The sequence below is a fragment of the Syngnathus scovelli genome, chromosome 6 (assembly GCF_024217435.2).
Source record: "Syngnathus scovelli strain Florida chromosome 6, RoL_Ssco_1.2, whole genome shotgun sequence".
Classification (NCBI taxonomy): Eukaryota; Metazoa; Chordata; class Actinopteri; order Syngnathiformes; family Syngnathidae; genus Syngnathus; species Syngnathus scovelli.
In genome coordinates this window covers 14,989,776-15,015,381 of record NC_090852.1, presented here as the reverse complement: position 1 = coordinate 15,015,381, position 25,606 = coordinate 14,989,776, and the positions used below count along the sequence as shown (strand labels likewise).

The window sequence follows — 25,606 nt, the reverse complement described above, 5'->3', positions numbered from 1 at the left end:
TCTGTAACAGCCCATTGCTTTTTCAAAATATTCAAAACTACTTAGAGTGACTTTTGTGACTATTGAAGTGACTGTGATTTTTAGTAATTGTTTCAAGTGCAAATGCGACACTTATCATGTGAACGATCCACTGTTGTCTGTGGAAAGTCAAACTAGAGAGTACACTGCGACTGCAACAAACCCAAACATGTTTAAGTTAAGAATATTTATTGCATTTTTTTTTGCAAGTATTCCCAACATACAAAACAACTCAATATAACTTTGTTGAGCAAACTTTCAAATGTTCATTTATACTGTACATAGTGACTAAGGTCACACAATTTCCATCACCGGGTTATAAATCCAACAAATGGGAATAATTGTATGTCCCACATACAAATGATTTAGTACAGGGGGTGAAAAACACATTTCATCCAAGGACTACAGAAATCAACATCTGGTAAAAGTGAACCTTCAATACTTGGAGTATTGAAAGTACACTAACACGGTCAACAAAGATCACAAGTGACTAGCAACCAGATATGACAAAGAAAATGCTGTAAAGAGTTGAAACTTGATACATTGGGCATTCAAGTCATTTGAAAAGTAAATAATTTGCCTTTTTTCTCATATTCAAACAGATTTCAACAGACCTGTTTCACGCCGAATCGCAATCCGTACTATTTAAATTATAAATAATTGTTCAGATAACACCTAATAAAGTAAAGATGCTTGCATACAGTATTAAAGTGCGTTAAAAGGTATATACAATATTTTTATTTTGCCGACAAATTTTACAGTGGGCAAAACGAAGCAGTATTCTGCGAATCATGCTGGACTGATGATTTGCATTACAATATTTTTATTTTTTATTTTTCTTGTCGTGAAGAATACGTTTATGTATACTATGTATATAATGAGTCAGTCAATTTAATTATCACTTTAAATTGCTTGGAATAAGGCTGAACAGGGTTATAACAAACTAAATTCACCACACTAAAAATCTTTTTTTTTTTGCTTTACACAAATGACATGGCATAATCACGTGATTATTTTTAACATGCAGCAAAAATAAAGAAAAATCAAAAGGTTTAGCTTGGTTTTCCACACCATCTAATTTTGGCACATTTGTGATTGAGAATTATTTTTCCAGGATGAAGAGGCCAAAAGGCTTGATCTGTCACTTTTATCAGGAGCATCACAAGCACTTGTGAAGTTGCACTATCAGTTCACAACCTCATTTTCATGTGGCTAAGTAAATAAATGTGATTTTGTACTGCAGAATATTGGTTCGATTTTAAATTTCTCTTTGACTTCATTATTAAGAGCTACTGGGCTGCTTCTGCCCCCGATCCTGCCTCACTCTCTCACACTTGTGCACACAATGCTGCTGTTTTTGGTCAAGTTGAAGTTTTTCTTCCACTGTGAATAAAAAAAATTCCATGCCTCTAGCAACTTGGGGATGGATGGTCTGTCGGAGCAGGTCAGTTGGCCACGCCTTGAGGAACCTCAGGTATGAGCGAGGAGAAAAAGGTTTTGAAAAAGACCCAGGCTGTCCAAAAGACTGACACCCGGTGCGGAGGCACCAAAACAGCTGCCATGGGCTCACGTTCCTCTGATTCTTCACCTTCAGCAGAAAGTTCTCTCTGTTCTTCAGCAAGCTCTGCGCCCTGCGAACACAAGTCACAAAAGGGTTTCAATAAAAATAAAGGTAAATGTCGCTTCAAGTCATCATGAATTGCTGTTTATGTACAGGATTTGGGATTCTGTCCTCATTCTCCTGGTTGTGCAGGACTTCGGGGGGCTGCAGGGGGTTGGGTCCTTGGATCTGCTGTCGTCTTCTAAGTGAGAACCAGCCGGTGGTGTGACTAAATATAATTAAAAAAGACAAAAAAACATGAGAACTTACTTAAAATGAAATGTTGAGAACACTATAACCCCAAATATGTAAGAGCCAAATGCCTCATTATGATTCCGCCTTCAGAATTTCTAAGCGAGTAGAGACACATGAGTGGGCTTGGGTTAGATAAGACAAAACAAATATTTGCAGAACGTGATCAAGCTGCTCAGAAGTGATAGCTCGGGCACAGGAAGATAAAAGACACCTGGCCACATTGACTTTTTCCCCGCTTCAGAAATGCCATTTACCATGGTAGCGACAATCCAGGAGTGTAAATAATAATAGGGTTAAGTGTGGATTGTTTGACTAGTTTACTAAACACATTGTGGCCCCCACTCAGGCTCACTATGCATTTTCAAGCACGGTTGAAAAGGTGTTGTTCAGCACAGCACGCTTATTTTACATGAATCTTAAAATATGTGCTTGAAATCAAAGTTTGGTCGCGGCTGAAATTCTGTGATCAAATTTACCGGATGTTATTGCTTAATACAATTTGACATTATAACAATAGAATGTGGGTGTTCCCGCAGAGGTCAGGTTAACCGAGTGGACTCACAGGTACATGAGGAAGAGGGTGCCCATCACCAGAAGGAAGCGACTCAGGTTGGAGTTGAAGTACACGATCATGAGCAGAACACCGAGCCTTGCCGCCGAGTACAACCAGTCCAACCAGTCGCGCTCTATGTCGTCCTCGTCCTCCATGACAGGTCCCCCTTGGGCGTTCATTCTCATATTCTGATTGGCCACGCCAGGGTCAATGAATGCACCGTCCTGCACTTGGTTCTGGTTTGCTGGTTGCAGATTGTTGATGGGGTTCTGATTAGCCATTGGCGCTGGCACAGGTACCTGGTGAGCGGGTACAGGTGGGTGATGGACAACAGTTGCGGGTGCTATGGAGGGGCCGGTGGCAGCTGCTGCCATAGCTGCTTGACTGTTGGTAGAACACATCACCCAAAGTTACCCATCACGCCTAACAAGAGTTCCTCCACTGAGCTTACAGATACAGCCTTAAAGTGTTGTATTACTTGCTGGGGAGAAAGAAAAAAAACAACAACTCACTATTGCATGTAATATTGTCGAGCATAGACATGCTGGAGCCACAGAAGTTGTTGGGGACTGTACAGCGAGTAAGCTGGAAATGCTGGTTGAGCCATTTGTGGCGTTCCAGTCCTGCAGGAAGAAATTAGGTCAATTGTATTGTCAAGTCATTGTTATACGATCAACACTGCCATACACGTTTTGAACTTCAGCAAGCTTTTACCACATCGTCAAAGAGAGAGCATAGTTAAGTCTAAAAGCAAAAGTCACTTGATATCTGTTACAAAAGGCTCGAGTGATTTAGGTAGTTTTTTTTCAGGATGCAAATCAAGTCAGCCGTGCATGTCAACACCTGTTTGTCTTCTAAATACGGCCCCTTGCTTTCAAAAAGACTGAAGAAAAACTCCAAGTCACATTATTGTCTTAAATCAAATTGTGTACTTATTGTGTCAAATCCAAGTCTATTGAGTAGTTGAACAACTCAACATTAAATTGATGAAGGTACCATTTGAAATCCAATTCAACAATATGAAAATACTCAAACTCCTGATGATTGAACTTAAGTTTTCAGATAACACTAACAAGAGTGTTTGACACTTTGTCTTACATGTTGGTGCCAGGCCACGCGGGAACGCCTGGGGCTGCTGCCAGCATGGCATCTGAAGTTGAAGACGTCTGCCTCCTCTGTCTCAGCTCTGCTGTGCTACTGGAGGACGCTGAGGATGGCGTGGGCCTTGGACTACAGAGATGCGGCAGATCTGCTTCCTTAACCTAAGCAAATCAAACAAAGAGCCGTTACTTTTCTTAAAAAGGTACGTTTATTCGATACCAAACCGGAGAGGTTTGGCGACATGCAGTGCCGTGACAAAATATTTTACCACTTCCTGAATGACAACTTTCACTTCATCTTTTTACGATGGGTGATTTTTTTAAAATCAATTCTGGAGAAAATGTGGCCTATAACTTAAGTTTCGGTAAGAGGGCAATTACTTTTTCACATGTGGTAAAAATAGTTCAGATTTCTTTTCCCCATCTAGAAACTGCTTTTTATATTTATCTGAGTAGTCTCAAGGTTGTCTTAAGGAAAGTGTAAGCTGCATTAGGAAGAGGGCTAATACATTTTCGCAGCACTGCTTAGTTGTTTAACACTGCTCACCTTTGGTCTTGCCCCCGGATGTGCTTTGGGTTGCATCTTTACAGCAAAGACTAGATGCAGTGTGGGAATGGTATCTGTCTGAGAAGGCAAAGAGAGAGAGTCATGAGGCAAGCTCAGTTTTTCTTCACATCTCTTGATCTTGAATATAACCCCCCCAAAAAAGACAAAATAAAAGCATAATTTTTATTTTTTTTCACTCACAGAGGCAGGACTTGATGAATTACGTCTAGCAGGCATGCGCAGAGAAACCAAACATGGAGGTGGCATTAGATTAATTAATTTTGATGCCTCAACTCTTGAAAACTCAGAAACAATAGAATATGGACAGATTCTCAGAAAAATTGCAGCTTTGCCAAGATTTATTTTGTTGTGTAAATTCACACTTGATGGGTAGGTAGGTATTCCCGAGAACCAATGACTTGTTTACATGCAATTACAAAGTAATTTCTTATAAGTGTCAGTTAAATAAATGATCCACTTTTATATACATTCTGTATGATATTATTAATCGAATTTTACATGGGTAAACAGACTCACCTGTGTGAAGAGATCTCGAATGTAAAGATGGTCGGGTAGAAGTTTGCCAGAATAGATGAGCCTCTGGTCACTAACAGCCTGATGGGAACAAACGAGAAGAAAATTAATGACAAAGTCGGTTTTAGATTAATGCAGGTTGAGATTCCACTTGCACAATTGATTTAGATCCATTTGGCTAGTGCCAACTGAGCAGAGGCGTCAGCCAGCCTGACCGAGCCAACTCGTCTTGACATTCCAACACTCGGCTAGCTGGTTCCGCTAACGTTAGTCAACGCCTCAAAACACTCACCAGTTTTATCGGATAAACTGACGACAGATGTGTCTTTAAGTCCTTCACCGTCCAGTTCACATGGACTCCTTCAATTGTTTGATCCTCCACAGCCTGACTGGGTGTTTTTATGAGAAGACTTATCGTCTTCGGTTGAGAGTCCTCCACGTCCATTTTTCCACTTCTCACGTTTGGTGTCACGTTTCGGCGATAACTTGCAGCACAGTGTGTGTAGAACAAAACTGTCTTACGGTCACCAAAAATTACGGTTCTTGTTTCTTGTCAAAATTCAAACTTGTGCATACAAAAGCTGGACTGTTAGGCTTCTATACATAATATGCTGTCGAACTGCGACGAGACGGAATGTTGTTGCCAAACAGTGTGGCTGCTTCTGATTGGTTAGCTTTTGCCAGCGTTCCTACGTGGACGGTCAAAAACACGACGTGTTGTGAGCATGCGCAAATGATACTTAAGAGAAAGATCGTCTATTAAAATACATTGCAAGACAGTGTTTCAAATGGAATGCAAATTCTTTTGATAATGATATACTCCGTTTTAATGATCACATTCCAGCCTGAACTGACCGAGGTTAAAATATTATTGAGTGATTTCCAGTTATCAACCGATGGTTGACAGGAAATGTTGGGAAATTACAACATTTCCGGGAACGTCCTGTGCATATGAAAATTGAAAGAGTGAGTGATCATTGTAGAACAGCACAGGATTGGTTTTTACGTAAAAGACAGTCAGTCATATATACAAAGTCATATTGCATAATCTGGGAGTGGCTGCAAAACGTCATTAATATAATAGAATAGAACAGAATATACGGATTTAGCTATCAAATTATGGGGATCGCTGGTGGTGTAGGGGTGCACTCGCCTATCTTGTGTAACGATGTGTGTGTGCATATGTACATGCGCGATTATGCGTGGATTTTCTATGTAAAGCGGTTTTAAGTATTTAGAAAAGCGCAATATAAAACCAATCTATTATTATTATTATTATTATTATTATTATTATTATTATTATGAGAGTTTTCTTACTCAAAGAACAGTAGCTCTGGTGATGGACTTTTTTGTGATAACAGTTTACTGGATAATATAGGAGTGAGTAGTACAGGATGAATGCATAATACACGGCTTGTTACATAGTTTGTAAATTAAAACAAGTTTCACCGACCATAATGGTTCCTTAGCAAGACCCTTTATGCCAAATAAAAGCCACTACTGGGGTTAGCAAATGACACATGGTTTTATGGTTGTGATTATTAGTCATAGTGACTCAGATTAACTGTTTCATTGAGATGTAGATTTGTTAGAAATGATCAATTGCTGTTCATTTTATATGCACATAAAAAAAGAGGACTATTCATTGGCAGTAGAAGGTGAGGACGTTTTCTTGGTTTCCTCTGACCAACAAGACAGGGGATCTTAAGTCACGTGACAGGAATTCCAGCCATGCCAGGTACAGGACACTGGGGCATACTCCTCTCCTTCCCACTGGCATGGTGCTGGGTGCATATATGATGGGCAGATTAATGACATTGAATAAAGTAGAATATGCACAAATACTATTACTCACATAACAATCAGTGCGGCTTCCCGGGAGTAATCCTGCAGAATCTCATTCAGACGAATCTGACGGAAAGACTGGTTTCCACATAAATGTGAACATGTTGAGTATTCGATATTGTCATTATTTCTGGCAATAATAACTAGCGTGCCCTTATCTGCATTTTCAGAAAGAGATATTATTCCGGACAAGGATGTGGGATGATCTCTGTCCAAAGTGGAGAATTGTGGCCCAAACACTGGCCGACACCCAAACACTGTATGCATTATAACTTCTTGTTTAGCTGAGAACAGCCATATCAAGTTCTTAAAGCGATTCTTCTCCGTCATCCGAACCATCTCTAACTGGCCAAATAATGTTTTGCAGCAGCCATTACTGCGTTAGTGCCGTCCAACTTAGATATTTCAGCGTGACCGTACTCCGTTCTATCTGCTAGCCTGCTGATTTCTATAATGAATGCTTGTCTATCGCGAGCTATCCCCTTCTGCACTTGGGAACTGAAGCTTCAGCGAGAACCCCTCTCTCGTGGGCCCTCTTTCCCAAGGAGCACAGAAGACTTGTTCCATCAAGAACAACACCCTCTCCATAGCTCTGCTGAAATGGACACGATACTGTCCACTGCCAGCAACATCCTCAGGCCGATGTGGACCGCCCTGGCCATTGCAAACTTCCAGAAGCTGATGTTCCTCATCGGACTCACCTTGGTTCTGTTCCTCTCCAAGTCCTGTTCCGTGATCCACCAGGGCTCCTCCTGTACTCTTGATGAGCTGGAGTCAGGTTCACCTTTTGGGTTTGTGTCCATCTTGAATGAACTCACCATATCCTCAAACTGATGAATGCTGTTACAATGAGAAAAATGAACCACATGTTCGAGTGTCCATCCGAACCGCTTATCCTTATTTTTGGAATGTGGGAGAACAACGCGGAGTACACAGAGGAAAATAAAATGCCCCCATTGTGACATCTTTCCATGCCCATCTTCACTGTGGAAGGTCTAATTTGTTCCCCTCAATTTACTAAACCTGGTGGTGATTCCATCATCTGCCTCCTATAGCGATTCCTGGGCCATGATGAAGTTAACAAATGATGACCAAAAGGGAGTCCTTCCTGGGTGGTAAATGGTTAGCCCTCAAGCAAGAGATGGTTGCAGTGGTCTGGAAAGCCACCAGTTCGAGACCAGACCTAGTCCTAGACAGCCACTACTTCCAAACATCCAGCTAATGATTTGATGAAGCTTGTGATTTACACCAACAACCACTCCAAGGTTCCCACATCACTGATGGAGACCCCAACTGCCAGCATAAAGACTGGAGCTGTGTGTTTTAAGATTTCAGATGTCACCATCAGGAATGGCAATCATGTCTACATTAGGCTTAAACGCCTTTGAGCTGGTATTTTACCTTCTACGCTTAACAGTGGCTCCTACAGCTGTCTGTGAGTGTGGTGCAGAGAACACCATAATCATGTGCTGCCCCCATTACTGTCTTCCAAAAGCAACGTGTTGATGGCAAGACTACCGCCTGGCTGTCCAACACATCTCCAAACATCTAAGCAAGGGTGTCCAACTCTGGTCCTCGACAGGCGCTGTCCTGCATGTTTTAGATGAGGACCGGGTTTGAACACTCCTAAAGGATCTTCACACCTCCATTGTAAGCATTGTTTCCACATGCAGAAGAAGACTCAACCAGAATGTATGTGTTTCTTTCTTCAGCAAAACAAGGCTTCATTAATCATAATTATCTTAATTGTGGTAAACATCAGGACAAGCTTACTTTCCAGGTTGAGGTTTTTGAAAGAGGTCAGGAAGAACTTCTACATCATGGAATCCAAGACGGAACTTCTTGATTAGTTTCATCATCCTGGAGAGAGATAATAAAACTATACTGTAAACTCTAAGTTTATCTTATGTCCACACCTGCAAACTGCACATGGACTACCCAGAGTTATGTAAGACGTGGGAAGTTAAACATTTGTCACCGATTTTTTTTTCATGAATTTACAGTGACCACATTTGAAGAAGTCTTTACAACTTGTAGAACATAAATTTGCGAAATAATCGAATCCAGCAGTTCTCAACTGTTTTCACCCAGGGACCCAGATTTTTGTATCGTTACAAAGTCCCGACTCACTTCTGTCAAAGTTAAGGATAAAGAACTTTAAAAAAAAAAAAGAAAACTCTGAAAACGCATATACTGTAGTAGATTATATTTTCAAACTCAGTTTCAAATGATTTTGATGTACTGTCAAAAACATTTTGCTCGCCATGATGCCCTCCAAGCCAAAGGCTGAGCTGCACTGTATTTGCTTACTGTAGTTAAACTAGTAAGCCGGTAACTAAGCCCGCCCATGAGTTGTCTATCCATGGATGGATGGATGGATGGATGGATGGATGGATGGATGGATGGATGGATGGATGGATGGATGGATGGATGGATGGATGGATGGATGGATGGATGGATGGACGGACTGGTAAACCGCTATAATGAATCTAAGAATACATGGAGTAATCTCTAGAACCCGACCCACCAGTTGAGAATCATTGGTCTAGTTTGTAACATTGGCTCAATTGTTTGAGGATGTAGTTTTAAATGCACCCTACTAATTCTGGTTGACTAAAGTGTCCAATTTGTTTCAATCGACATAATTTTGAGTGATTGTTTCTTTTTGTATTGACCATTCTGATTTGTGTTTTTTCTTTCCAGAGGTATAGTTGCATCCATTTGTGCAACAATCAATACTTTAAAGGTTAAATAAGTTCTTACTCTTCTCTCCTCGCATCCTTGTTGGAATTGTCTCCTCCCACAAACACTCGAACTCTACATTTGGACCAGCGCTTCCTCCGAGTTAGGAGGTAAGGGAGCAGCAAGGTAAGACCTAGTTAGAAACATCACAACATGAGGAATTATATTTTACAGTAATGAACTATATAGACTTGCATATGTTCATAATCAGACCTCCATCATCAGACAGCCAGTAGACATCAATTGTCCTCTTTCCTTGTTTTTTCTGAAACATTGTAGGCCTACTCGGTTGAGTCTCTGTGTCAATGGATGAAGCTGAGGTAGGTGGGTGGGTAGGTAGGTGGGTGGGTTAGGTAGGGAAGGTAGGGTAGGTGGGTAGGTTAGGTAGGTAGGTATGCAGTACATATGATATACATACAGTATATTTTATACACGAGCGGTGCGAATGAATATCTAGACTTTCATAACTAAATTCATGACCTCTATAATATTAGCAACATACATGAAATGATGTTAATTCCAGAAGTGGCATATAAAGTGTTCATGCCTTTCAGGTCTCCATCAAAGCCTGGGTTTGCTGTTTAAAAAAAGAAAATACAAATTGGGGGGGTTAGAAGTTCTAAATATTATGTTTTATTTCAAATGTATGTAATTGAACTGAGATTGTCACCATGGGAGTGATATATGTGAGAAACATCTAGTCTCTCTCTTGTTCTTAAGACGCACACACCATACTGAAGGTCAAACGCATCCCTGGATAAAAAGATGTACAAGCATCAAGTTCACAACGACACATTGTGTAGTCTTGATGCTGAATATTCTATATGGTGCATGACTATGTATACAAATATTACTCACTGCAATATTCCTACGTAACTGTGTGTGGCCTGTGGCGAATCACTGCGCCAGTCTGTCTTGAAACCCATCAGAAGGACATTGGGACGCATCCTACCTAAACCTGTTCCCTGGTGTTCACACGATAACATTACAAGTAGAAAGAGGAAAAACTTGATTTAGTTTCTGTCACATAACAGAAGTTCTTGTGAGCTAGTAAGTTTTATTTTGCTCCGTATGTGTTGCCTTCGAAAACAATGAAGAGCACAGTATTTGGCAATATTGTCACTGCTCCTACATATAGTTGAGTTAAATTATGATTAAGTTGTATTGTTAGCATTTTGGTAAACTGAGATATTATGTCCATCCATCTATCCACATTCTTTAATTCCCTTATAATGTACAGGGTCCGGCAAAATGATCTGACACATTTGTAGGTTTAATAAAATGCACTGAAATGAAAATCGGCCGAAAATGTGGCAGCGGTAAGACCAAAATAACATTATTCGAAAACGAAACGAAAATGAAACGAAACGAAACGAAACAAAATGTCATTGTATGTACTTTTCAAAAATAAAAAAGAACTTTTTTGTTTCTTTAATTTGCATTTTATTAAACCTACAAATGTGTCAGATCATTTTGCCGTACCCTGTATAATCCACATTTCTCAAATAACAGGGCCATGTAAATTTAAAGTAAATGAGGGAGATGTCATATCAGCTGAGAACAATGTAGTCTGTAAAAGTAGGTAGGAGTGATATTTCCTAGTAAAACTGAAGACAACAAAACAGATTTTAGTCATTAAAATGATGAAAATGGTTTTAAAACAGTTCTGCGAAGCATCGGGTTAGAAAGCATCGTACTTGGCAGACAGACAGACAGGCAGACAGACAGACAGACGGGCAGAGTGTACTCAATGAAGTCTTTTGACCTGTAGCAGCATGTTCACCCCCGATCGTAGGTCTGCAGCCACCACGTTTTTGTAAAATGACTTCACCTTTCTTTGGGTCAACCAGGAAATGGGACTTTCACTTTGCACAAGTGCAGAGAGATCAGTCTGGAAGAGTGTGACAAAGAAAATATCAGGAACAATCATGAAAGTATTTGTTCCAATTCCATCCATCTGTCCATCATAGCACCTTTCCTAATCATGGTCTTGGGTGAACTGGAGCTAGTCATAATTTCCTTTCGGAGGATCATTATGACTGTCACCGCCTTATACTATATGCATTATAAACTACACAACAATTTGATGAATAACTAGTTTTGAAATCAGAGAATAGTAAAACCAAATATTTTTAAAAACAAGAATGTTAATAAAAATTGCGAGCAAATCTATTTTTTAAAAGTGAAGACACTTTGTAATTTTAGTATTGACATAAAGTCGATCCACAATTAGTCTTTGCGGGCCACATAAGATGATGTATTTGAGCCCAGACTCTGCAGACCGGTGGTTGTGGACCTCTTTATAAGAGAGCAGTAGACCTTAATGCCGAGCAGCGCCCCTGATTTGAATGCACAACCTCAGAGCTGTTGGGCAGATGTGCTAACCACTTAAATATATTGTGTTGTACTCACAGTGACCACATGGCCACAAATCATGAGACTGAGATTCTTTGTGAAACAGCTGACAAGATCCACAAGATCTGGCCGACTGCTGGGAAGTCCTGTTAGCACCAAACACTGTGGTCTGCAATAAAGACACACACTTATTTGCCAACGTATTGAACTGCTAAGAGCAGTCGGAGAACGCGTATATATATATATATTTTTATATTTTTTATTTATTTATTTAAATTTTCCATCGCGGTTAATGATTCTGGTGACAGGACAGTAGGGATAATATTCAGTCATTGACCTGTAGTTCTTCACATGGTCTTCCACCTGGTTAAGTCCCATACATTGATTGAGTGCAATGTTGTAGGAGCTGGCCTGCACCGACGAGCCCCAGTTCACAGCTAGGCACAAAGTGAATAAAACACGTGAGTTAACGACAGTTACTTCGTCTTTAAGTGTTCAGTATGCTTACCAGGCTTCTTGTAGAGTGTGTATCCTAATAGGAGCAAGACAACACCAAAGGCAATGAGAGCTGCCCACCAAGTCAATAAGAACATGATAACCAGACAACACACAGCACACAGCAGAGACAGCCACTTATTGTAGAACCTGAAGGATGGACGCCAACCTGTAACACAACAAAATCTCAGGATAGATTGTGTTGTATTGTGTTACTTCCCGAAATTAAGTTGTGCTTGTTATCAGCGCCATGAAATCTTAACATAATATTCCTCGCATACTAATTTGTGTCCACAGTATAACTTACAGGTATTTGCTGTTTGACCTAAATCCACACATTCATGACTTGATACAATATGAACACATAATTAGTGTAATTAATTTACAATTTTTTTTTTATAGCTTTGTGGGTACAGTACTGTGTATCGAAAATGTCCCATCTTACCAGGAGAGTTGGTGATTGAGGCATGGAAGCAGCTGAAGTTGATCAAACAGTAGGAGCAGAGAAAGAAGTTGGAAATGATCGGAGCTATCGTGTTCAACTCGGCTGCGTAAACAAAAAAAGAAAAGGACAAGAACAGAAAGGATCTGTCAGAGTCTCAACAATACCAATCTTTTACCTCATTGTGCTTCAAAGCCTTTGTGTCCCAATTATAAACTGGTTTCTCGGAAATATTTTGTCTCGCTTTTCATTTTGCAATATTTTTGTACGTCTAAAAAAAAAAAATCTAATAAGAGGCCGGTCATTGTGTTCAATTTCTGATTTATACACTGGTCAAAGAAAATAAGGTGACCCAAAATAGCAAATTAATTAATTTTTTAGAAGAAATTAAGAAAATAGAATTCCGACATGCTAAGTTCCAGTCCTCACCAATAAGAATGAAACAGACGGCAATTATGAATGCCAAGAGGTAGCTTCGGAGTGCTTCATCATTTTTGCCATAACCTTTGCCGAAGAAGCCAATCAGAGGGTAGAGATTGTCCTTGCATAGACACTACAGAAAGCAGAATAAGATACACATTGTAAAGCTATATCAACGCACGTGCAAAAACTTCCTACCAACAGATGTCTAAGTCTATATAGTACCTGGAACACTTTGGGTGCAGACACGAGGCAGGCCAAAGCAGAAGAGAGTGTCGCACCAAATATACCAGCAGTGATGAGTGGAGCAAAGGCTGACACCATGCTCATTGACTGTAAACAATGACAAAGATTCTGAACTATTTGAAACAAACCCATTAGATGTTGGTCTGTATACAAAAAAAAATATCGTAATCCCCTAACAGATGTACCAATAGAAAGACAAGAAAACATATCCTTCATTTTGATGGTGTGTGTGTTTGTATGTTGACCTGATAGTAATTGCTAATGCCAAAGATGCATGTTTTGTTCTTGATGCAGTCGGTAAAGTCCCAGCCATAGTGACAAGGTAAACCAACACAATGGTTGCTGGATGAGGAGAAGGACAAGGTGTCATTTAACAATCCAGATGCATCCCTAACCACACAGGAACCTGAAAGCAATAAGAAAGACAAACGGTGCCCACGCATACACACACATTCACACACACACACACACACGATATATGGTTTAGACACGAACTTATTACCTACAGTACTTTACAGGCTTTCCAGATGCGCTGTAATAGGGTTAGGGTTAGGGTTCCACAAGAAATGGTTTCAACAAGAGCTCAGGCCCAGAATACCTCGAATAAAAAAAAAATAAAAAAATTATACAGTCTACTGCAAAAACAAACATGTAAAAAAGTAACTACACAGAATCAATACCTAACCCTAACCCTAACCATTGAAATGTATCACATCGTGACTATACAGGGCTAGCGTCTGTTCTGTCAGGGCCATCACTCAAAAATGCTTAAAGTAGGACCCTGCTGTTATAAGATTATGTCGCAACACAAAAATATGAACTCAATCTTAAAACATCCTTTCACACGACTTTTGTTTCTGACAATACAATACCAATGGTTGCAGAGATTATGAGGTATGACAAAGTGGTCCAGAAGATAGCCATTAGCGTTCCTTTGGGGATAGCCACTGTTGGATCCTGACAATGGGAAAAGCAATATTTCAAACAAGAGGAGACGAGGGAGGAGAGGAAAATGCGACATACCTTCAGATCTCCAGAGATGTTAGCTCCTGCCAGAATGCCAGTTGCAGAAGGAAAGAAAATCGAGAACATGCCAAAGAAGCTGCCCTCCGGTCCCCGCCAATCGGGCACAAAATTGTTTGCAAAAATGTCCGCTGTTGGGAGGGAATTTCATCTCTTATTTAGACAGTAATTCAGAGGCTGAAGATTTTGTATGGGCAAATGCAACAATAGAAAAAAATCACCTTTATAGCTAAAAAAACCTTTGGCCTGTTTCTGCGGTGATGCAGGGATTATGGTTCCAACAATGTAACTGGCAAATGACACCAAGATGACCAGAAAAAACAAAACCTGGGCCTTTGGAAGACAAAAAAAAAAACACATTCACATAGAAATCAGGTTTCTTCAAATATGCCACTGCTTTTTAAATGCACCACTAGTTCGTAGCGTTATCTCAGTAATGACAAAGCCCAATGTAAAGTTTATTAAAATAATTTGAGATGTGAAGCAAAGAAGTTCTGACTAGATATACTCAGGGGAGCCTAAAGATTTGACGACTTAAGTATGGCCTTATATTTAGTTGAGCTTACCTTTGACTCCCATGCCATTCCAGCCATTGATATTCCTAGAAGACATGTGACTGTGATGACACCAATGATGCGGATGTCATTGATTCGGTTTACCATCACAGCGCCATTTTCCTGAGAGACAAAGTAAATCAGAGTTTGAAACCGAGGATAAAGAATATTAAACACCAAGTAAATGATCATGAAAAACAAAATTAGTTGGGGTGAGCATGCTAAATTATAATGTCAATTGCGTTGGTCAATGAGGGATTTGACCTTCTGTTTCCAAACAATTTTAAAAATAAACTGTCCTTGGCTGAATGAAACACAATAATTAGAAATTAATGAGTAAAATGATTAAGAAATGTCCACTGGGTATGGCACTTACATGCATGAGGTCTACAACAGTCTCAGCAAAGCCCACAGTGTGCATGGCAACAGCCACAGCATTAGCAAAGGCAAAAATCAGACCAATGGACCCACCAAGCTCCGGACCAAGGCTACGACTGATTAAAAAGTAGGTCCCACCTGAAGAAAAAGGAGAAGCCATTTATTTTGGTCAAACATAGGCGTAACATCTGTCCATTCGCCCATCCATCCATCCATAATTGAGAAAATAACTGATTCGTTACGATCGGGTCAAGTAGACAACACCGGGTCTGTCACACGAGCAAGAATATGTCTTATATTTTCATTTTGCGACATACCTTCATGCTATACATACCTTCAGATCTCAAAAATTATTCACAGATGGAACAAACCTCCTTTGACTTTGCCGTTGGTAGCGATAGCAGATGTAGAGAGCCCAGTGATGCCAGTTATACATGAGGACAGCAGGATGATCACCCAGGTCAGACCTGGAGAATTACGCAATGGGAAAGGAAGAAAATGTCAAAATAATGGCGGGATTTTATTTTTGCTCAATTTTTTCTTCGGTAGATAACGATTTAAAACAGGATATTATCAGGTCAGGAAAAGTTTTATTTTACTTGCCTATGCCAGCTTGGGCAGTAATCCAAGGGAGCCTCAGGTACAAGATCACACCCCAAATATTTAACATGCAACGGATCTAGAAAGACATTCACATATACAAGTTATTCAGCCTGAAAGGCTATTAACCTCTAACATCCACTCTTCTCGACTAACCATGACTCCATGAAACCAGCCAAATCGCGTCGGTTCAGGCACTGGATCTTTTCCCTCCTCTTCCTCTGAGCTGTCTCCTTCCATGCCCACAGGTGTTGTCTCCTCGTACATGGGAGGTTGCACATCATCCTAGTTAAAGGCAATGAAAATGTAGGAGAAAATAAATGAAATGTGCTTCAAGTGAGAACAATGAAAATCGAATAGCTGGCACATTTGAATTCATAATGCTTCCTCACCTCATGGTTGGCATACAGCTGGTAGAGAGACGGCCTGAAGCGCTTCCGTCGTCCGCAAACTTCGGTGTTGGCGTAGAAGTCCGAGTTTGGCGGGGCATCCAGGGTCTCATAGCGACTTTGGACATCCGATCCACAGGACACAATCGGACTGCTGTCCTCGTAGAAATTGTAATAATCAGACTCTGCTGATGTTGTCTTGCCATCGGTCACTGATTGTGCAATTCTGGGTTTGTATGCGGACAGATGAACGCCATCGCTGATAACTTGAAGCTCCATTCAGAATACAAATATATACTTGGAATGTATATATTTGTATTAAAGTAGTTTTAAACAGGCCAGTCAAGGGGATAAAGACATTGGCTTGTCAAGGCCGTATGAAGGAGGCTTCATTGTGTCAGTCAGTTTTATATTCCACTTGAGACAGACCAGGAAGAGCTTCAGGCTATATAAGAGGCCATGTTAATGAACAGTTACAGAATTCATTAGAGGATCTATGAAAGCACACCACACTGCCGGCCGGCTCAACCAGGAATGTCCTTATGGAAATGAAGGACAATCCAGTTAGTGCATAATATCAGTCTTCAATATCCAGTCGGCCTTTTTTCGATACAATATAAATTCTATCAATAAACGCCGCAGTCAGCATTTCCAACACCTTTTCTAAAGTAAGAAAATATCAGAGTTTGACTTTTTTTTTCCTTTTGAAGAAATTCAAAACCATTCTTATTCTTGCACTAACGTTCTTGTAATAATTTTAGTATGTAAACTTTCTTTACTTTGCTTTTAAAAGTCTAACTCTTTTGTCGGTAAATGCTTTTAAATGTTCTTTAAATTATGTGAATCAAACTGAGAGTTACCTGTCGTTTCTCCACGTATGAGTCACTGCATAGTTGCGGGTCCTTTATGCTGTGTCCTTTTATTATGTGTGTATTCTGTCATATAGGCCCGATTCCTTGAGGTATCACTTTGTTGCTGATGTTGCTTTTCCCTTTATGTGCTGTGTCCTTCGATTATGTCAGCTTTATTCTGTCATATAAGCCTGATGTTTCACAGTGCAAAAACTCGGGTTACTCAAATTGTCATTGTGTCGAGCTTTCTTTCCCAGAAAGAAAGCGTCCCAGCAGATTTAGACACGTTCCATTGAGTCACAGACGTCACCCACATTGTTCCAAACAATCCCTTCACCTCTAAATATCTCACCAGCTCCTGCTTTGTCTTTTCACCAGGAATCCCTTTTGTTGTTCCTCCTCGATGCGTACGTAGCTCAGGCCGTCACAAGCCCCAATCTATCACCCCCACGCCCTTGGTGTAAGTTCTGTCTTTTTCTCCACCCCTCTTTCACATGTGCCATCTACTTCTTCTAATTTTCGGCCTCATGAGTCTTTTTTAGACTCTAATCGTAAAGATGGCCCCTATATCTTTTCTGATTCTGATTCCGATCTTAACAATATTTGTTTTCCCAGTCCCTCCTTGGTTATCAATCAATTTTTTTGTCACATTTGTCTTTTGATGATCCTTCGAGTCCACCCAAGAACCCTTCCATTCAGACCCTTACCAGTTGGCCATTTATCTGGGACCTCCCCGAATTGGCAACGAGGCCGCTAAAAGAAAGGTTCTCTAAGTGGCATCATTCCAAACATGTCCCCGAGCCACTTTTTTCGCCACCTTGTACACTCTCTACTTTACCTCGTCCCATTCGTTTCTGTTTTTGCTCGTTAACCTTCCCCAGTTGCATTCCTTCCGCTCCCCTACATCGAGAGCGGTAGGCCTAGTTCTGGTGGTTGCGCCATGCTTCCATCCCAACACCTCGGCAGCTGCAGGTCCCCATCCCGGTTCTCAGCACTGACTATATACGCCCTGCAGCACACGTCTTACTTTTCAACTATTGTGTAATGTCTTCTTCTGGGTCCAAATCCTGCACCACATGTGACATGACTTTGCGTATGAAATGCACTCTATAAATAAAGATGATTTAATTACTTTGCCGAAATTGCCTAAAACCGTTGAGTCAAAACATTGTTCAAAGTTGGAGTTATACATGCATATACGGCATAATTCTGTAATTCTATTCCCTGTTTGATCAGCATGAAACAGAAACCCCAGCGAGAATGGTAATTTAACAATGTCACATGATCTGCAAGATGATTGCCCAGAGAGTCTTTGTTTTTATGTCGACGAACTTCAACCAAATGTTTCACTACTATTTATTAGCATGACTTGGTTGTTTTCTTTAATCTCTAACATTCATCATGCCTTTCTCAAGTGAGTGACTCTTGTGATCCATTTCTGCATATTTTATACAAGGACCACTGGAGTATAAAAACCCTTTCATGTTCTGATAAAACATAATGGCTTGTTCTTTTGGCTTAAAGCAATAGAAGCTGCCTAATTGCCTGAAAACTTGGGCAAATTAGTAACTTACAAGTACAACCAAATGCAAGCTTACAAAAACACACTCACACAAGACAACATTTTCACACGTGATGATTTCAAAGGTCGAGAAAGCACTACTCGAAATAGAAAGTCAAGTTCAGTACATACAATAAAGGTCGAACCAAAAAGCAACTTGAATTTTCACCTTGTATCAGAAAGCTTGCTGCTTTTCTGACTGATCTCTTGCGTCTCACTGCCGCAAACATCTCCAGCCTTCATAATGAGTTTTTAAACTCTGATTATGTGTACTATAGTAGTTGGAAAAATGTATAAAGTTTTATATACAATCAGATTAGGCAATGCCTAAGAGTTGGCACTATGTTCAGCAATTATGGCACTAGTTCATTTGGATCATCCAGTAACTGGGGAACATGCAAAGTAATTGTCAATTAGACTGTCATTATTTTATATATTTTAACTATTGACTGTCTTCTTTCCATAAACTACTGAAATCCATGATGTGTGAAAAATACTTTAGTAGCTTATTTACAAGCAGCATCCAACCTGGAACCAATCTATTCACTAATAAAGTATGCCTGAAGATGGCGCTGATGATCTTTGGAGTATGCTGTGCTCATGCTTACCATCGTGTTTACGTGCACTAATTACTTACATTTTGTTGCTTAGTTATTTTTGTTTTCCACGTGGTTGTATTTTCATTTGTATTTTAATTCAAATCAAGTGAAACGTATGAAAACATTTTCGCTTCTTTGTAATGTTCATTACTACAGTATGTTTAAACTGTTGGTGACCTGACCTTTGATTTCCAAGTTTTAATGTTTTGATAGGAGATAGCCATCATCAGCAATGATCTCTGGGGAACTAGCATCAAAGTAATGAAAAAAGCCACATGTTTGATTACTTTTGCTCACAAGAAAGCTGAGTTGAAAAATTTAAAAGGTTCTGTATTCTGAGTCACGTATCGGATCTGGGTGTGAATACCTGGAAAGAAAGCTAAATGTTGATCTCGTATCTGTTGGTCTCATAGTAATTATTTCGGTTTATGTTTTCAGTCTAGTATAAATATATATTATATATATATAAAATGTCTGGTCTGGGTTTTATGTCCAAAACTCCTGTTGACTGATATCTTCACATTAATCTCTTACCCCAGGCTAACTAATAAATGGAAAATGACTTTACTTAACCACTCACCCACTTGCCTCCCTTATTGTCCTTCTTTAGAAATGTAAAGCTGACAGCAATTCTAAACATGGAATATGTCACAAAAAGAAAAAGGCTGCAATAGAAACAAGGACACAAACACAAATTCCATTTGACCAACTACTCGCATATTGAAGGAAAAAGCAAGATGACGAGAAAGAAGAGGGCAACAGGTACATCAAGCAGTGTAAATTCAGAGGAAAAGCATAAAGGACGACATATGTACATGTGGCTGCAGAAAAATCCATATTTTCCAACCTCCTTCCTTCAGACACACACATCCTCATAATGTGATAGTAGCACAATGCCTGATGGGCTCAAGGAAACTAGTATCTTTAATGTTTTATATTCGGGTTCTAAGAATGTTAAGCCAAATGTAACCATAACTTTCCTTGTCTACAATAACCTCTTTTGATGTTTGTGTGGTTTCTTAGGAGGTTTATTCTCAAGATTCTCCTCAATCAAAGAACACAATTCCATGTGGACTGGGAAGAACGTGAGGTCAAGTAGCTGGTATGATAGAGAAACCCTAGAATTGCTGATATGTATACTTTACAGCTCGACTTCCCTCCAGCTCCAGATGGTCCATAACAAATCAATGTTTTGTCACTAAAGTAAAGACAAGACACTGCATACGCAAGAACTGCTATTTGACTGGTTGCCTGTACTTGTGTGGGTTTCTCCAGGTAGAGGGTTAGCTTGCATGTTGAAGTTATTGTATAGTATAAATATTATGCCAATATTATGCCAGTCTTTCAAATAGAACTGGAGTTGAGTCAAATTTTCATTTTAAACAGTTGACATGAATTCTGCCTCTGTTCTGTCTCACTGCAATACCATGGTTTTCCCCACTATATCATTTTAACATTTTACGAACTAAATAAATACTTGTGAAATATTTATTAATATTCCTTATGAAGTCTACTTATCAAGCACTCATCTACGTTGTAGTTTTACGGCATCTTTTTCCTGTCACAAGCCCTGTTAGGAATGTTCCATCATGTTTCTCCATCACTTGCCCACACAATCTCTCGCACCGATTCTATTTTCATTAGCTGTGCGCATGACATATGATCATTATAGTTAGCAAAGAAACTAACAAAATAAAAGCGAAATTTAAAAAACAGTCCTTCGTCTTGGTCTGCCAACTCATATCATACATGAGCTTTCAGGGTTGATGTGTTTATTTCAGTATTTCTGTTTATCCGTACTGAATAAGGAAGGTCAGTCATTTGAGAATTGTAGTTTAAATTTGGTTCTGAGTACTTTGTGACATTTTTTAGCCTTGCAACTGACAAACTTTCCATTTATTCAAAATGTTGTCTTGTGTAGGAATAATAGGAAGCCCTGTTATTTTGTTGCCTATGAAAGCCAAGATGCATTCCAACTTTGAATCTGTGATAACGGAGCAATCAAATTTTTTTTTTTGTGAGGCCTCAAGCTTTAACCATTAGCAATCTGAGTGATCATATCTGAAGCTGCTCATGCAATTATCCCTCTAACTGACGACATGTGTTGAAGGATGATAAAACCTGAGGGTATTTAAAACTGTCCCCTGGTGCTGCCTTTTGAATAAGACATGACAACCTTTTTCACCAAATGAAAACTAACGGGTGAAAAAGACGAGTAGAGCAGTCTTAATATTCAGCTGAGCATCTATTTATAATGAGGTCAAGTTGGTTAAATCGGCCAGTCATTTCGTAGCAACAAATATGTTCTTAACATTTTTAAGATGTTGATGTGAAGATCAAAAATCCATTGATCATTTTCTTTGAAGCTCATACCGGCTGACGAATTGTGCGAGAGCTCTCATTTTAGCACCAGGTCACCAGTGTCTTTGCACATTTTCTAAATGAGATGCATGGAGAAAGAGTATTTTGATAGATTTTTATTTGGGCAAAAGCTAATTTGCTTCTATCATATTCACATAATCACTCCCATTCCTATGCTGAATGGTGCTAGGAAAAAACAAAATTGCTAGTTAGAATTTGATTCTGCCCCAAGGGGGCCTCTTTCTATCTCTTGTTATCAATGTTATTACTGAAATGAACTATTATTTTAAAAATATGCATTCCAAGCAGTATTGAGGTTCTTGTTTTTTTATTACAAAAATTCCTCTCAAAGATTTCATCCTATTCTTTGTTGTCTGGTGCAATATGTCATTGTTGTCAGGTTTTAAGTGCCTACAGTGACCTCGGAAATTTATTTTGTTCTAAAAACAAAATGTGATGTTCTGTTTCTTGAGGGTCCTCTTTGGGTGCATAGCCAGAACCTTTTCTGTGGGATGGGGAGGGTAACAAAAACACTTATTGAGGAGTGATCATACGATGGCACCTTGGGTACCTTGTTTTCCTTTTGTTAGGGTTGATATATTAGTTTGATCCTATGCTTATGTTGGAATGTAACCTGTAATAATTAACCTAGCTTGTCCTGTCTTAACAAAAGTAGTCGAACTAGTGCTGTACGCACAGCGACGAATGACTCTCCACTTGCAAGTGCTTAAAAAGGGCATACTGTCTCCTGTGTGGTTCTTGCAAAAATAAATTAGAGTAAGCACCACTCTAACACCTTCCACTTTCCAAAGACATGGATAGTAGGCCACGTGATCAGTCCAAATTTTCCGTAAATGTGAGTGTTAATGGTTGTTTGTTTGCGTGCCTTGCAATCGGGTTGCGGGCGGTTCAGTAAGTAACCCACCTGATTGAAATGGTCAGATTATTAGTAAGGTCTGCAGAAGCTGGATAACAATCCTGATCATTTGAATTAGGTGTGTTGCAGCAGGGAGACCTAGAAAACATGCAGGACACCGGCCCTTGAGGACCAGAATTGCCCACCCCCTGCAGTAAGGATTAGCGGATGACACATTTCAAAACACATTGATTTATTTAATTGCATATTTATTTAATGAATGAAACATTTGATTAATTAGTGACATTTCAAACACTCCATGGCGTATTTATTTATTTAATATTGCCACTTTCGGTCCTCCATTGGACTTGAGCATCCTCTTGTTGTCCACTCCCCCACCTCTCTTTACCTTGTATGCAATCCAGCTGCGCACGCCTCCTCCCTTGCTATTGGACTGGAGGATTAGCGAGGGATCGGCAGACAGCTTTGCATCGGCTCGCACAGCTTGACTTGCTGGCTGCTCAGCCACCGATGAGCACTGTCTTGAATAGGAACCGGATTTCCTGGTATTTCCACTGTGACATTAAGGTAGGAAACATGTCTGGCATGAGAGTCGCGAAACCAGAGGAGGACTTCTGACTCTTCATCTCTGGGTCTTTCGCCTGCGCGCCTCGGACAGAGGAGAGGAACTAAAGGAGCCCATCGAAGGAGGGATGTCGCGATGCTGTGCACCAGAAGGACTAAAACTTTGGTGTCAACATGCGTGGTACTGAGTGGCATGACCAACATCTTATGTCTACTTTACGTCGGCTGGATTACCAACTATGTGGCGAACAGCGGTCCTAAAGTTGCGGAGATGAGCGGCGAGGCGGAGAGAAAGTTAGAGGAGGACAGCAAAGGAGAGACCCTGAGGATAATCGAGAGGCTGGACAAGCTGGAGAGCGTCGTCAATGAACACATCAAAGGTCAGCTCATGCAAGCTCGGGGATGTTGTGCGCACAGTTTGAGTTCATTATCGAGTAGAATTAGAATGCCCCCAGCAGCATCACACACTTGGGCTTAATGATACATGATGTATACTTAGAACAGCACGAACTAAACCCCCCCATGGGTGGATTGGCAATGAGGTTTTTGGAAAGGGTTAGTCGCATTTCAGCGAATGCAATATCCAAAACATTGGTTGTAAAAGTTTTCAAAAGTTCTTTAACACTCAAAATCAGTGTTGTCACACTTGTTAGAGTTTCATTCATCTTCCAAACTGCTTCTCACGAAATGTAGAAAAGAAACACACGCGCACACACACATTATACATGAAAACAACAATGTACATTGTTTATGAATATAACGGTAAAATTTGGGGATCTACCGTCATGACACAATTTGACAGGACTCTTCTTGATGATGACATAAACTCAAAATAGTGACTTTTTATAAAAAGAAAATATGCACATTTTAAAATTCAATGCCCCTCATAGCACCCATGTTTGTCATCAAATCTTTTTTGGATGCGAGACGGTGATATTGTATGTCTTGCTTTATTTGCACCATTTTAACTTTTATGAGATTCTGAAATTTCACTGGTTTTAGAAACAGTTCATTGATGTGTTCAATGTTGTTCACAAATCGAATAGCTCTTATATGCTTAGTGAAAGCTGGTTGTGTATTACTCCTGTGTTTCCCCCACTCCCCCACAAAACAAGAAAAAATGAGAAATGGACGAAAATCGAATTCCGATTTGTTCGAGAACCAGGTGACCCCTGGCTATAATGATAGCTACGATACGCACGAGGCTATTTCATTTCAAAATAGGCTTCTTCGTTAATGTTTCGAGTAAATTTACAAATCGATATGGAAGGGAAACATAAGTAAGCGGTACCAATTTGTTAGATCGAACTTTATTCAGTTCCGATCATTTTGTAGGAGATAGTTTGAGAGTTTTACAGAGGGCTCATTGGTTATTGGCTAGTGGGTGCATACCGCCACCCTAGTCAACCTCAGTTTGTTGCAGTATAGCTTCTATTTTATGCGCCTTTTAATCCGGTGTGCCCTATATATGAAATAATTTCTAAAATAAAAAATTCCATGAGGGTGCGCCTTATAATCCAGTGCGCCTTATGGTGCGAAAAATACGGTAGTATTTTCGGCGAAGAAACAGTCTTGGCATAGATGAGCGTTTTGCTTCATGTTGTGCTTTTCATGTATTGTTTTTCCACATCATTGAGTCGGAGTCATTTCTGTAAGCAGCAGATTTGACATCTTTGAAAAACAACAAATTGTTAAAGTTGGCTCAGTCATGTCAAACTAGCAGAGTGCATCTCAGTGACGAAATTGTCTCTCTGTCCGTCACAGAAGCACGTCCATCTTGCAGACAAAGAACGAGGGACAAGAAAGTTTAAAGAAAGGGATGGACTGACGATAGACAGAAGTGGGTTTTTGATCATCTGTGTAATAATCACTAACTGGGTCATGCGCCGACAGACCTTTAAGTCCATCAAATCCCCATTTCACTGACGACTGACGGAAACACACCCGGTTTATCTTGAGTGTGTTTGTTATGCTACGTTAACCCGGGACGTGAAATGAAACGGTGCGCAGGCGTGCTTTGCGACCTAGTATCAACGCAACTGCTTTATTATTGTTAAACCTCAAGTCCTGCCAACTATGGGGGATCATCAAGAGGAACCCAGCTGCTTGTGAATTTATGAGCCTTATTGGTGTGAATGACTGCGGTTTGCAGCACGACAAGGGTATTGAGCCTCACATTCTCCGAGGTCGTTTGGTACACCGGTTAGCGCTCTGCGCTAACACTGCAAGATGGGCGGGAAGTGGCTCGTAATTTTCACGATGTTTATGTTCATGTTACTGTGGATTGATCAGGCGATCTATTTGGCTGCTTTTTCTCACAGACACACATAAATCTACCCACTGGATAATAATAATAATAATAAAGTCACTGGAATGTATTATTATTCATAACAGCAATGGTGACAAGCTTTTTAAGGCGGGACAGAATGACATTTGACGGACTGAAAGAAGCGATGATGGAAGTGCTTTTAAAAAGATGAGGAGAGATGGACAGACGAGGGATATTAGGGACGGACTGACGATGACTGAGGGATGCCTCCACCCTTGCTTGATCTTCACTTGCAAATTAATCTGTAGATGTTGGGCGTTTTACAGAAACAGCTGATTCGGATGCTCAATTGATGGAATCTCCTTCCTGCAGGAGGATTTTTTGTTTCCAAAAAGTCTAGATATGTTGGTCTGTCAAGTGGAACACGG

The 25,606-nt window shown here is 40.1% G+C and overlaps 3 protein-coding genes across 8 annotated transcripts in view; 1 reads left to right on the top strand and 2 right to left on the bottom strand.

The window, feature by feature from the left end:
• Positions 1 to 190: 190 nt before the first annotated feature.
• On the bottom strand, positions 191 to 5,286 carry herpud1 (homocysteine-inducible, endoplasmic reticulum stress-inducible, ubiquitin-like domain member 1). The gene is made up of 8 exons (XM_049724128.2): positions 4,900 to 5,286; positions 4,611 to 4,688; positions 4,074 to 4,151; positions 3,525 to 3,688; positions 2,939 to 3,049; positions 2,436 to 2,810; positions 1,733 to 1,847; positions 191 to 1,649 (listed from the first exon to the last, which is right to left on the bottom strand). The coding sequence occupies exons 1-8, from the start codon at positions 5,050 to 5,052 to the stop codon at positions 1,464 to 1,466; spliced, it is 1,260 nt and encodes a 419-aa protein (XP_049580085.1). The 5' UTR covers positions 5,053 to 5,286; the 3' UTR covers positions 191 to 1,463.
• Positions 5,287 to 6,113: 827 nt separating this feature from the next.
• On the bottom strand, positions 6,114 to 17,068 carry slc12a3 (solute carrier family 12 member 3). 3 transcript variants are annotated; one of them, XM_049724107.2, is made up of 27 exons: positions 16,957 to 17,068; positions 16,100 to 16,250; positions 15,864 to 15,992; positions 15,711 to 15,786; positions 15,479 to 15,574; positions 15,106 to 15,245; positions 14,742 to 14,852; positions 14,397 to 14,508; positions 14,176 to 14,306; positions 14,025 to 14,109; positions 13,398 to 13,558; positions 13,132 to 13,239; positions 12,916 to 13,039; positions 12,490 to 12,591; positions 12,058 to 12,213; positions 11,887 to 11,986; positions 11,607 to 11,718; positions 10,960 to 11,085; positions 10,053 to 10,159; positions 9,865 to 9,947; positions 9,698 to 9,771; positions 9,408 to 9,513; positions 9,216 to 9,327; positions 8,226 to 8,312; positions 7,154 to 7,292; positions 6,463 to 6,530; positions 6,114 to 6,391 (listed from the first exon to the last, which is right to left on the bottom strand). In XM_049724107.2, exons 3-27 carry the CDS (start codon positions 15,972 to 15,974, stop codon positions 6,250 to 6,252), a joined length of 2,769 nt encoding a protein of 922 aa, XP_049580064.1. In that variant the 5' UTR covers positions 15,975 to 15,992; positions 16,100 to 16,250; positions 16,957 to 17,068; the 3' UTR covers positions 6,114 to 6,249. The 3 variants fall into 3 exon arrangements, with proteins under 3 accessions (XP_049580064.1, XP_049580062.1, XP_049580063.1); XM_049724105.2 differs by lacking the exon at positions 16,957 to 17,068 and having other exon boundaries at positions 16,100 to 16,764; XM_049724106.2 differs by lacking the exon at positions 16,957 to 17,068 and having other exon boundaries at positions 9,408 to 9,509; positions 9,697 to 9,771; positions 16,100 to 16,758.
• A 5,708-nt stretch (positions 17,069 to 22,776) lies between these two features.
• The window catches only part of galnt18a (UDP-N-acetyl-alpha-D-galactosamine:polypeptide N-acetylgalactosaminyltransferase 18a), a 52,721-nt gene continuing 49,891 nt past the window's right edge, over positions 22,777 to 25,606 (top strand). For 3 of the 4 annotated variants that reach the window (XM_049724112.2, XM_049724111.2, XM_049724113.2), the window contains exon 1: positions 22,777 to 23,289. In XM_049724112.2, the coding sequence (XP_049580069.1) occupies positions 23,046 to 23,289 (244 nt within the window). In that variant the 5' untranslated portion in view covers positions 22,777 to 23,045. The remainder of the gene's footprint in view (positions 23,290 to 25,606) is intronic. The other variant, XM_049724110.2, reaches the window with a different exon arrangement.

Excerpts from the sequence above, each read along its gene's own strand:
- herpud1 (XM_049724128.2), bottom strand. The coding sequence starts at position 5,052 with ATGGACGTGGAGGACTCTCAACCGAAGACGATAAGTCTTCTCATAAAA. Across the intron at positions 2,811-2,938 it reads CGACAATATTACATGCAATA|TCAAGCAGCTATGGCAGCAG; the intron begins GTGAGTTGTTGT and ends TTCTACCAACAG. Across the intron at positions 1,650-1,732 it reads AGGACAGAATCCCAAATCCT|GGCGCAGAGCTTGCTGAAGA; the intron begins GTACATAAACAG and ends TTGTGTTCGCAG.
- slc12a3 (XM_049724105.2), bottom strand. The coding sequence starts at position 16,375 with ATGGAGCTTCAAGTTATCAGCGATGGCGTTCATCTGTCCGCATACAAA. Across the intron at positions 15,993-16,099 it reads AGCTGTATGCCAACCATGAG|GATGATGTGCAACCTCCCAT; the intron begins GTGAGGAAGCAT and ends GCCTTTAACTAG. Across the intron at positions 15,787-15,863 it reads GCTGGTTTCATGGAGTCATG|ATCCGTTGCATGTTAAATAT; the intron begins GTTAGTCGAGAA and ends ATGTCTTTCTAG.